The sequence below is a fragment of the Haematobia irritans genome, chromosome 1 (genome assembly GCF_050003625.1).
Source record: "Haematobia irritans isolate KBUSLIRL chromosome 1, ASM5000362v1, whole genome shotgun sequence".
Lineage (NCBI taxonomy): Eukaryota > Metazoa > Arthropoda > Insecta > Diptera > Muscidae > Haematobia > Haematobia irritans.
In genome coordinates this window covers 76,824,543-76,837,738 of record NC_134397.1, presented here as the reverse complement: position 1 = coordinate 76,837,738, position 13,196 = coordinate 76,824,543, and the positions used below count along the sequence as shown (strand labels likewise).

At 26.9% G+C, this 13,196-nt stretch overlaps 1 protein-coding gene across 26 annotated transcripts in view; it reads left to right on the top strand.

Annotated features, from left to right (window-relative positions):
* mtd (TLD domain-containing protein mustard) overlaps positions 1–13,196 on the top strand; it is a 467,609-nt gene that overhangs the window by 434,931 nt on the left and 19,482 nt on the right. The window contains exon 1 of one of the 26 annotated variants that reach the window (XM_075290882.1): positions 7,197–7,722. The exons of the other annotated variants lie outside the window; for them this stretch is intronic. Coding sequence (XP_075146997.1) covers positions 7,684–7,722 — 39 coding nt within the window. The 5' untranslated portion in view covers positions 7,197–7,683. Of the gene's footprint in view, positions 1–7,196; positions 7,723–13,196 lie in introns of those variants that run through there. 26 annotated transcript variants of the gene reach the window in all.

Genomic DNA, 13,196 nt, shown 5'->3' with positions numbered 1-13,196 from the left:
CCTTCCATGAGGGACAAAGAAGAACTTCTCTCATCGCAATAAGTCCGCACGGATTCTATTTTCATCGACACAATACTATTCAGAATTCCATAGCATTACAGAAAACAGAAATGATAGACTAATAAATAATTTTATACATGACATGCACAAAATGGGTCGAATTCAACACAAAATTTTCTGAATAGTGGTCAACAAATTTGATCCAAAGCACTTCTTTTGTTTTACATATATGACCATATTCATTAAAAAATTAAAAAGCAAATTCGCCTAGTAAAGGTATTTTTTAATTTTATCAATGGAAACGATAATCTCGGTACACACAAAGAAAAAAATTTCTGATTCAATCACGAAATTAATTGATCCAATTAAGCTTTTAATTGAAATGTCTTCAATCACAGAAATGAATATTTTTTAAAACTCAAGACTTTAAATGGAAAAATTTTCGTGAAATTTTTTTCAGAAAAAATAATACCAAAATATTTTCAATTAAAAATTAATTGAAAGTCAATTAAAAAATTGACCCAATTAAAAAATTAATTGTGATTGATGTTTGTTTCAATTAAAAAAATTGTTGAGCCATTAAATTTTTAATTCAATATTTTTTAAAACTCAAGACTTTAAATGGAAAAATTTTTGTGAAATTTTTTTACACAGTACACAGAAAAAATATCACCAAAATATTTCCAATTTATGTTGAAAATTTTTCCAATTAATAAATGAATTGACAATTACACAGAAAAAAATATCACCAAAATATTTCCAATTAAAACGTTGATTGAAGTTGAAAACTTTTTCAATTAAAACATTAATTGATACTATTAATTTTTTAATCAAACTAGAAACATTAAGTCATTTAAGACAATGATTGAAATTTTTAAATTTTCAATTCAAAAATTAATTGATACAATTAAATTTTTAATTAAACTCGGAAGACTAAGACAGTTTAAAAAAATTATGGATGTTTTTTTTTTAATTCTTAATTAAAGTTTTTTTGAAACTATACATTTTTGAATCAAACTAAAAAGGATTAAAAATAGTTATAGAAAGTGATTGAAATATAGTGTAGCGATTATAAATAGTTTCGATTTTAATTAAAAAACTAATTGAATTTTGCAATCGACATCAATTAAAAATTTAATTGAAATTTGCTAATGAAATCAATTACATATTTATTCAAGTATGTTTTTGATTCTCAATTAAAACTGTGATTGATACTATCATTTTCGTGATTGAAGACATCTCAAATAAAAATTTAATTGGTTATTGATCCAATTGAAGATGATTTTTTTTTTTGTGTGTAACTTCCCAGAAAAAAAAGCGTCGCCGGAAGTGGTGCGAAATTGGCGCAGAACCGATGAATTTAACATGGGCTTGTCGTAGGACGGATGTCCACCATTTTAACAGCCGTTGCATTGGATTTGCATCACTTCTTAAGGTGTGATGCGAATTTAGTGTTTTAGATGTGAATTAAGAAATTTGGTTATATTTTGACAAATAAATAATTTTTTAATGAGTTTTAATGCATTCTTATGCTTGTGTGGAACGTTTGGCATCAAATATTTTCAAAAAATTCGCAATTTTTCTAGAAAGGATTTGGCATTTTTTTCAGAAAAATGTAAATAATTTTTACCATTTTATAAATTCTTAATCTATTTTTAACCTATTTGAAACAAAAATTGTCCATTAAAAATATGAAAAAAGCCAGTTATAAAAAATTGAATTAAATGAATTTCCTGTGCAGCTAAAATAATGAACTTCTTGGGAGGATATTTTGGAAGTGCTTTTAAAGTTGGGCCTTTAGAAGAACTTCCAAATTTTTTTGCTGGGTTTTTAATCAAGATAGAAACATTAAGTTAATTAAGTCAATGATTGAAAATTTCAAAATTTTTAATTAAAATATTAATTGATATAATTAACTTGTTAATCAAACTCAGAAGACTAAGTTACATAAAAAAGTGATGGATTTTGTTTTAATTTAAAAAGAAAATATATTTCAATCAAACTAACATTTTACATTTTTTAATTAAAAAATTGAGTTTTGCACTTAATGTCAATTAAATTTTTAATTGAATCAATTGAAAAATTAATTGAAATTTGATAATGAAATCAATTAATTTTTTAATTAAGTATTTTTTATGCCCAATTAAAACTATGATTGATACTATCATTTTCGTTATTGAAGAAATTTCAATTAAAAAATTAATTGGATCAATTAATTTCGTGATTGAATCAGAAAAAAAAATGTTTTTGCGTGTAGAAAATTGCTGATTCAAAAAACTTAGCTTTAAAAAATATCTTAAAAAACTGTAAAATATGGCTTATTTATTATAGTACGAAATAAAAATGTTTTAGTGCAAAATATCAAATTTTGTAAGGCTATATACACAAAAAATTGTTTTCTGATTCAATCACGAAATTAATTTTAATTGAAATGACTTCAATCATGAAAATGATTTAATTGGGCATAAAAAAAATATTTGATTGAAAAATTAATGGATTTAATTTGAAAATTTCAAATAAAAAAAATCCATCACTTTTTTTAACTAACTAGTCTTCCGAGTTTGATTAAAAAATTGTATCAATTAATTTTTTAATTAAAATTTTAAAAATTTGCAATAATTGACTTTATTAGCTTAATGCTTCTATCTTGATTAAAAATTAATTAATAATTAATTAATTAATTTTTTAATTGAAAAAATTTTCAACTTCAATCAACTTTTTAAGTAGAAATATTTTGGTGATATTTTTTTTCTGTGTAACGGAATCCCATTGGATGTATTCAACCCAAGATACAGATAAATAACGCCATCTGTTGGAAAAATAATGAATTTCTTTTAACTGTAGCTAATATATTCTATATCCCAAAGCAGTTACTATCTGCTTCTTATGTAGACGCTTAGCAACACATTTTATAATAATTATTTTGGTACATAGATCGATCGATGTTGTGTTGAAAATTCATAACCCACATTTTAACAACTGTCTATTTTTGAAAATCATTCGAATCGGTTTTAAATGTTGGGTTTTCTAATTTGGATCCTATATAAATAAATATACTATGATAGTAATGTGCGTAATCTTTGTGACTGTGACTTTGAAACCCTCTTGAAAATGTGCATACTCTTTTGGAAAAAAATTTAAGTGATTTGTTCTCTAATTTCTAACGAGTTTCAGAAACATGTTTTTATATATATTAGAATTTTACATGTTTTCTGCCTTTGTAGAATACTTCTAGCACACGTGGTAATGATCTTGAAATTAATAAATTTCACAATAAATTTAAATAAATGAAATATTACTATATACCCACAAGCCATCGTATAATCTTTATATAATGATGAGAAATCTATAAATTCTCTTATCAATTTTTTTCCACATACATACCAATATAAGCTAGAAATACATTTTTTATTTCAATACATTCATTTATTGTTGCTGTTTTTATTAATTTGATTTTTTGCCTTAGAATTGATAGGGATTTTAATAATCCATTCTCGTATTAAATAAAAACATTCCGACTAACATTTACTTAGATTACAATGAAATTTTCATAATGAGTTTTTTATACACATTTCAATATTATCAATTAATAGATATAGGTAGGAGCACTTAATAATGATATTAGATCTTATCATTTGTGACTTTATTGTTTATAGAATGTGGTACAATGTGATTGCAAATATTATTTATTTGTTAAGGTCATGGTCTAGTGCATCTATAATGGACTGGACAAAATATTTACTCAAAAATAAATATTACGTGATCTATATTTTGGGAAACCATAATAAAACAGAAATTTATTTTGATATAATAAAAAGATTATTCTTTTTTAAAGAATGTGTATATATTTAGTTTTGGAGATATATTTCTATGCAATTTATAATACTCGGTAAATTGTATTTTACATAAAGAAAATGTAAACTAATTTGCATTTCTTAGCATTAAAGATAAATACAGTATGTCAAGAAAGTCTTTTGACATTGCCAAATATTTCAAATTCTAGAAATAATTGAAATATTAAATATTTTATTAAATTTTTAATTCTGTGTACGTATGTATACTTTGCAAAATACATAATAAAATATTTTTTTAAAATTTCATTATATTTAATTTTGGAACAAAACATAATTTTTATCCCATTGTCAAAACACTTTCTTGACAAACTGTATAAACCTTATTAGGATTTGTTTTCAAGCCTTTGAAATTTGAAAATGATGCTTAGGCACAGAAAGAAGAGTTGTCGTCTCTGCACTCAAAACAAAGTTTACTTGAATCCAGAGATTTTGACCTTCCCTTAAAGATGTTGATTTCTATGGTTGAATTTTTATTCTGTGATATATTAACAAATGCGAGTTTAAAAATCCAAATTATAACAGATACTTCAAAATAAAAATTGATTTCTTTATTAAAATAAAAACTAAGCCAAAGATGCAAAATACTAAAGATAAGTCTAAGTCTATATTTGAAGAATTTTTAAACTTTTTTTATTATTATCCAAAGATTAAATATCTCAAACAATATAAAGATTATTTCTGTAAATCTTTTTACCTCCTAAGACATACGACGTTAACAGAGGAACACAAATCTCAAAGATTCGAGTCTAAAATTAATGAAAAATTGAAGAAAATATTATAAATTTTCTTTTAATTAAAATTTCAAGAAAATGTTCCTTAGGTTAGGTTATGTGGCAGCCCGATGTATCAGGCTCACATAGACTATTCAGTCCATTGTGATACCACAGTGGTGAACTTCTCTGTTATCACTGAGTGCTGCCCGATTCCATGTTAAGCTCAATGACAAGGGACCTCCTTTTTATAGCCGAGTCCGAACGGCGTTCCACATTCCAGTGAAACCACTTAGAGCAGCTTTGAAACCCTCAGAAATGTCACCAGCATTACTGAGGTGGGATAATCCACCGCTGAAAAACTTTTTGGTGTTCGGTCGTAGCAGGAATCGAACCCACGACCTTGTGTATGCAAGGCGAGCATGCTAATCATTGCACCACGGTGGCTCAGATTAAAACTGCTGATAATTCCAAAAGGAAATTTGAAATTGTATCTTGCATTAAAAACATATATGAAGTACTTCGATACTACATCAATAACAAATTCCTAAAAATCTAATAAATTAAAATATGTTTCCTAGTATCAAGAATTCATACCTTCAATTTAAAAGGTTTAAGATATCTTGTAATTTCTCGCTCTTTTGATTCAGAATCAACAATAAAGACAAATATTTGGAACTGGATAAGCTTTTCTTTCAGTGTGGAAACGTTTGACTCTATTACCACAAAGGTTCAACTTCGAACGTCGTACGTCGATTTTTTATTAGCCTCATCCAGGAGCCCCACAAAATCTGTCATTGAGAATGAAGTTACTAAAATCCTCGATTTCATATTGGCAGATTATTTCCAACTAACAAAAAAACAAAACATTTTACAATCCCAAAATGACATCAATTTCCTCATTCCAAGGGTTTTTTTGTAGTACAATTACTTTCCATAATTGCTAAATTATAAATTTCTGTGGAAGTAAGCAATTATATCTAAAATTATATACAGGTATGTATATATAAATATTTTTTTCTTGGTATAAATAAATGTTCAACTAACTAGAGGTTAAAGAACATTTCTTATAAATAAATAATATTTCGCTGTACTGTCATTGTAACCTGATCCAAATATTTTATTTAACATTTGTCTACGGGTTTTCATTCAAGTGTGATGCCATGTAATTAATTTATAAAAGTATTTACTACGATAATATTTTTTGAAGTAGGACAACACTTGTTTTGCTTCTCCATAAAAATCATATATATTTTACTAGACTTGTTAAAATATTTACATATTATTATAACAAAGTGAATTCTCAGTCATATAGATTAATGATGTGATTGGTGTTTTCTACGAAAAATGTTTGTTATAACTACACGAGATATTGTTCTCTTCAATGTAAAAATACATGCAATACATTTAGGCATATATATTTTCACTAAATGGCAAACATGTTAGATAAATAAAACACCTAAACATTTATAGTAATTTGCTTGGATTTACACATAATGAATTTAACGCTATAATGTTGAAAGAGTGTTCTTGAAAATTTGCAATTTTTTTTTTACTTAATTTATAATTTTTATGTCGCCAAAGTTCGATTAGTTGATATTGCCCAACGTCAAAATTCGATTAGTCTGTTTTAGCCAACATGAATCATCGATAAGTCGATTTTAAATATGATTAAAAATTGATTAGTTTATTTAACTAGATTTTGGAAAGCATCAAAAGCTGATTAGACTAATTTGAAGATTAGGAAAAATTTATATCGACTTTGGAATTTGTTAAAAAGTAAAAGTTCCCAATATTCTAATTTTAGTTAGCTCAAAGTTATATATTAATACTCCAACAAATAATTCTGGTATTTATTGGCTTTCTAATAATAATATTTGAAAACGATTTAAAAAAAATTGTTAATTGTTTACCATTTTCTTTGTGTCGATAATATATGACTGCGCTCTTTAAATTGCGTTTCGAAATGACGTATCGATAATTGAGGTTATTGCACCTCACTCTTTCAATTCGTTTGCAAAGAAAGATATCAAAACAAACCCTTCCCATCAAATTCCATGATATCTTTTATTAATCATCACCTCAGTGTGTGAATCGCATACACCAGTGAGTGTTACACCTTACCCCCCCACTCTATGCCAGAACGATTGGGTCTAGAATTCATATTCCAATGGATGACACCTTTAGCACCAAAATAAATAAAAATACATTGTAAATGCCATTGCTATTTTCGAGTTTCTCTCTCGACCCACAAGACATCTCATCAGTACACAAGTATCTCGACTAACACGCGTATCTCCGGCGTGTCGGCAAACGAATGAAGTAGAAGATATAGAAGTAAAACCGGTATACCAATGATTTTCACTGAGACGACAAGTAAATAAATGTTGAGTAGCTCTAAACAAGTATGGCTTCAAGTTTCCCCCTGAGTGTGACATGAAAAAAATCGCACACGTCTGCAGAACACAACCACAGCGATCAACGACTAACAACACTCGAAGCCCACTAAAACAAACAAACAAAAACAAAATAAGCCAGTGTTGAGTTGTTTCTGGTTGACTGACTAATTGAGTGGCCAAGTCTGACCCAGCAGCAGCAAACAGCTGCTCTCCGGCATCAGTCTTGTCTCATCAGTATGTTGGCAAACGCAAAACTTTACAGACGTTATAGTTTATTGTGTTCAAAATTTGTGTTTTTTTTTTGCAATAAATTTCTGGTACATACAAAGAAAAAAAAATAAATCAAAGTGAAATCCGAATTTAAAAAAGAATTTATTTTTCCATATCCCGGTGTTATGGATGGATAGCATATATTATTGAAATGATTCAATAAGCAATTAAAATCGAATTTCATGTGTGTTTACCGTTAAATTCAAAAGCGTAACGACCGGCAAAAGTTTTGTTTAATAATTAGCAGTAATTTTCCAAAAATCCCGAAAATAGATTTTTGTATTTTTCGTAAGCAAAAGAATAAAAACCAAATAAATAAATTTTAAAAGTTTGCAATTCTCGTGGGTGTTCACAAACAAGAGAGCGAAGCTAAATTTTTGCATCTCTTGAAAATCGTGCGCGACTGAAAAGGCGCTAATAAGATCTTCAAATCTTTGTTTAATAAAGATTATGTGTGAATTATTATTAAATCCCGCCATGGAATGTGAGGTAAATCAAAAATTTTCAAAAATATAAATGAAGCCATTAATGCTTGCAAAATGTTTTTGCGAGTTTTTTTTTCAAATATACATTTAATTAATTTCGGATTTTCTAACATATGCAACATAATATACATTGCGTAATCAAGGTTAAAATGTTGATTTTATTGCAATAGAAAGGTCTTATGAAAATAAAATATGTTTGTTCGTTCGCTGTTGGTTGTTCATATATGGTGGAAAATGGTTTGTAGAAACCGTTAAACTTCGGTGAATTCTAATAAAAAAATTAAATCTTATTTCATATAGATTAGGTATTGTGGCAGCCCGTTATTTTTTTAGGCTCACTTGGACCACTGGGTCCTAAAGTAAAGTTTTTGAGAACAAATTGGAAAAAAATGACCAATATATTACACGCAACAAAACTGTTATCGAAAATCCAATTTTTAAAACTATTATTTAGTAAAACGTTCCCCATTATTAGTGAAATTTTATTCAGTTTAATTATTTTTGTGTACTTCAAGTATATTAAGCATATAGAACCATACTCTCGGTTTTACTAAATTTGAAATCAAAGGATTTGAAAGAATTAACATTATTTAATAAATTTTGGTAATTACACTCTACACCGTTTTTTATTCAGTGTATAATAACTTTGACCTGTTTGATAATATGCTAACAAGAATATCAGTTCTAGACTCCATATTATATACAACACAGAGAAAAAAATCATTTTTATAGTGTTGAAAAAATATTTTTTATGTAAAAAATGTTATTTTCTCTTAATTCAATTTGCGTGCATTAATGTTTGAATTAATGTAAAATGCAATTCCCCTTAATTTTTTTGAATAAAGTTTAATAAAATATTATAATAATTGATATTTAATATGATCTAATTTTTATATGTTTAGTTATCTCAAATACATTAGTCCTTGAAATATATTTAAGCATCCTAGATTTAATGATTTTTGTGTACCTAACCTGTACTTACCTTACTATGAAGATTCTGGCAATTATTAACAAACTAAAGAAATTGTAATTAACGAAAGTTTATCCTCCTTGTTTTAAAAACTGTTTTCATTAAAATTAGAATACCAATTATAGAAATTTCCTCCCTCCAGTTAAAGTCATATTTTAAGATAAATAGGCTTTAAGTATATTTTGGAGATATTACACACTTCATTTGAAGTTTATCTGAAATTTTCTCACTTGAAGTATATGTTTTAATTTGGGGCTTTAAACTAACCAGTTCGTGAAGAGCTTTCTTAGTATATTCCAAAGAAAAATTGAATAAATTAGAAACGGATATTAATTTCATAAAACCGTGAAGGTTGGCTTGATTCCCGAATATACTATATTGTTTAGGAAGGAATCTATACCAAAATCTTCAGGTGATGGTCAATATCTTTGGATTGAATTTTTGTATAGGTTTCACGACAAAACTTGGTGCTTTTTTTTTGTGTAGAGAAAACCTATTGTATTTTCAAGGAATACATTGAGCCTTAATTCTCTTTTAAAAAATTATCATATTTTCTATTGATATATAAACAAAGCGATTTTCGGATATATATTCCCGTCGCAGATAAATTGAAGTTAATAAAAAAAAATAAGTGAATAAAGTAGAAAGTCGGGCGGGGCCGACTATATCATACCCTAAACCACCCGTACTGAATTAGTGAACATTCTTTGTGGGGTATCAATGGTATAGGTTTGGGGAAAACCGCATTTCCATATTTAAGAACATTAATGGGTACATGGGAGTTTTATCACAATCTGAACAGAAATGTCTGATATTAGAAGATATAGTTGATTCTGAACCTACAGAGTTAGTATGCTACTAGGTTAAATTAAAGTGACAGACCGATTAAATGTGATCCTATTTTTTCCAAATAATAGCGTTCGTCCTTGTGCCAAAAAAAGCGCCACGTACCAAATTTCATCAAAATCGGTTAATAATTGCGACCGGAATCCTTCAAACAACAAATAAATGGACGGACGGACGGACGGACACCAAGGGCTAGACCGACCCAGGAGGTGATTCTGAGACGATCGGTATATATTTTATGGGGTCTAAAATCAATATTTCTGGTAGGCACATTTTTTGGCAGAGCAAAGTTATTATACCCTGACCACTATGTGGTTTAGGGTATAAATATATTCGAATTATAATTAATATAATTTCAATATTTATATTTGGCCAAAACAAAAAATTCTCATGATAAAGAAACAATGCAAATTGTTTTCGACTCATTAACTGCGTAATTTTTATTTTTATTCACTTCATAATAATCTGATTAAAGACCGCTGTGATAGAGTTGTTTATATGCTTGATACCTGTAAGGAAATACTTGAATTTCGATTGAATGCAATACCATAATTAGAAAAACATTAATGTAGGACATTTTACTTGTATCATATGAAGTTTCGAATTTCAACTTCAAACCAAGCATTGTTTTAGTATTTTTATTTGTATTAATGTTGCAGTTTTATTTTTTAATTTTCTCCTTAAACAAACTGAAAAAAACGTGACTTGTGTTCAAAAGTTTTTTATGTACAAATTTCATTATACTTTCAATTTTATTTCCGTAATGATTTAAACATAAGCTCACCTCAAATAAGCCAGAAGAGTTTATCAAACTAACTTGCTTTTAATTATATATTTATTGTAGACATTTCTTCTGTTTATTTATTTAAGCATTATACTTTCTTTTGTCGATTTCTACAATAATTTTTGTACGATTCAAACAAAAATAAAATTATGATATTATGTCTATTGGACGTTTTATGTTTGCAAAATTTGACCCTCAGATATGGAGCACACAATTATTAAAGTATAATAGTTGAGGGCGGTGATTGCATAAAATTAATCTCATTTGTTGTGGGCATTTTATTATGTCAACTTTATTGTTTGCCATATTCATTGCAAATAAATTCAAAAATAATTTTTAAGTATTGCCATAAACTTAAAAGTGATCATATGATCTGATTTTGAAGGATGATTATTAAAATTAAAAAAAATATATATATTTTAATTGATTTAAAGAGCTACTATTAATTTTTTTAATTATACAAATCTATGAGGAGACTATTCAAAAATGTTACCCAAATGTGTGTCAACAACTTTTCTCTGAAAGAAAAACATTTCAACCAAATTTTCTAAAGGCAATTTTCTCCTAATTTATTTTCTCGTAATTTTTTTCTCAATATAGGTAATTTTTCTTGAATTTAATCATTTTTGCATATCTTAATTTAGAAAATACAAAATTTCCAAGATTTGTATTGTAAATTTAATGAAAAAATTTTTGACATTCTTTAATTGAAATTTTAAAGAAATTTGTCCTTAATATTGTGTAATAAAAAATCTCTGGTGTCTCATATAAATCTTTTTCCTGTATACCAATTTTTTTTATTTAATATTGCTATTTTATATTACTTCTTGAACGTTGTTTTGGTGAAAGTATAATACTCGAGCAAAATTTATTGAATTGCTACACTTTCGTTTGGAGCTTCATAACCACAAAGCAAATTTTCGCCATACTCAAATTGGTTCACGTTTCGGAAACGTTTCAATTTAGAAAATTGTTACAACCATAAAAGAGACTTTCATGCCATGACATTTTTTTTTTATAAAATTTACTTTAGTTTTCAACTATTCACTTTAGTTTTCAACTACACTTACATTAATAATTAGATGAATAGTTAAGAAGACTAAAATTTGTCTCCAACTTTCTCTTCTTTGTATTGGCGCTGAAGCAAAACTTTTTTTCTGTTCTTCTTTTAGCAGAACACATTAGTCGTTGATTTACTACTTTCTAACGTTTATTTAAAATCAATGGTTGAGTTATTGATGTGGATTTCTCACATTAACCCCCAAATGCCTAAACGGGAAGCTTTCAGAGAAATTCGCCTAAAGGCCAGACAAATTTTAAAATCAAACAAAAACCTACTTAAAATTGTACGAGAGGCTTTGCAGAATATACAGAATTTTACCTTAGCCATTTTTTATTTTTATTTTACAGCCAGTGCGATTAAATGTCTTTTTATTTTATATCTTCACACAAAAAAATTTCACGAACATTTTTCCAATTAAAATTTTAATTGAGATTTAAAAAATATTCAATTAAAAATTTAATTGATTCAACAAATTTTTTAATTGAAACAAAAATCAATCACAAAAATAATAGTATCAATTAATTTTTTAATTGGATCAATTAACTTTTTAATTGACCTTCAATTATTTTTTTAATTGATACTATCATTTCTGTGATTGAAGACATTTCAATTAAAAATTAATTGGATCAATTAATTTCGTGATTGAATCAGAAAATGTTTTTTTGTGTGTTGGTATGAAAGTAGAAGTAAAAAATTGTCCGGTACACTTCGGTGTCAAATCGAAATCCACATCTCGAGTTTGATACTAAAAATTTACTCAATTATAGGACATATTGTTTGAACTGTATTATCGATCAATTTCATTGATATAAAAACATAAAGAAAAATCATTTGTAATAATATTTTGACTAATTAATTTTGACGAAAACCAGCTTCAAAAAAAATCCCTTCTCTAACATATACTCCAAAACACATTCTACTTCAAGCATACACACAAAAAAAATTTCTGATTCACTCACGAAATTAATTGATCCAATTAATTTTTAATTGAAATGTCTTCAATCACAGAAATGATAGTATCAATTAAAAAATTAATTGATCCAATTAAATAATTAATTGATACTATTAATTTTCGTGATTGATTTTTGTTTCAATTAAAAAATTTGTTGATTCAATTAAATTTTTAATTGAATATTTTTTAAAGCTCAATTATAATTTTAATTGGAAAATTTTTCGTGAAATTTTTTTCTGTGTATATATTTTCAGGATTGGTCCAAACAAAATATTGTTTGTATTGTTCAAACAATGTGGTATCACAAAGGACTGAATAGTCTAAGCGAGCCTGATACATCAGGCTGCCACCTAACCTACCGTCCCATAGATAATTGTAAATATTGTATTTGTTTTATTTGTTAACGGAAATTTTACAAATTTGATGCAATTACTCTTCATCTAAGACATTATGTAAGATCAATGTTTAAATAAATTGTTAAATATTTGATCAATACAAAATAAACATTTACTCTAGTCTCAAATGTAGATTGTTCTAAACGATTGATGATAACGCATGGACTTTATTTTTGTGAAACTAAAACGGGTATTTTCCATTTAAATATACCGATTACAAGTAACAAAAAATTCCGTTTTATGAATTTGTCGTACAAGAGTCAAAGATGATACAGATAGATTTCACTACTTTGTCATCGTTGATGACACTGCATATCAGAATATGTCAACTCATCTCGACTCAAATGTATCCACCAATTAATAAAAAATATTTATTTAAATCAGAAAAATTTATAATTATTGTATTTTCTGCCATATTTTTTTAACCTTCCTCCCACAATCCTTCAATATCAAGTTGCTATAATAATT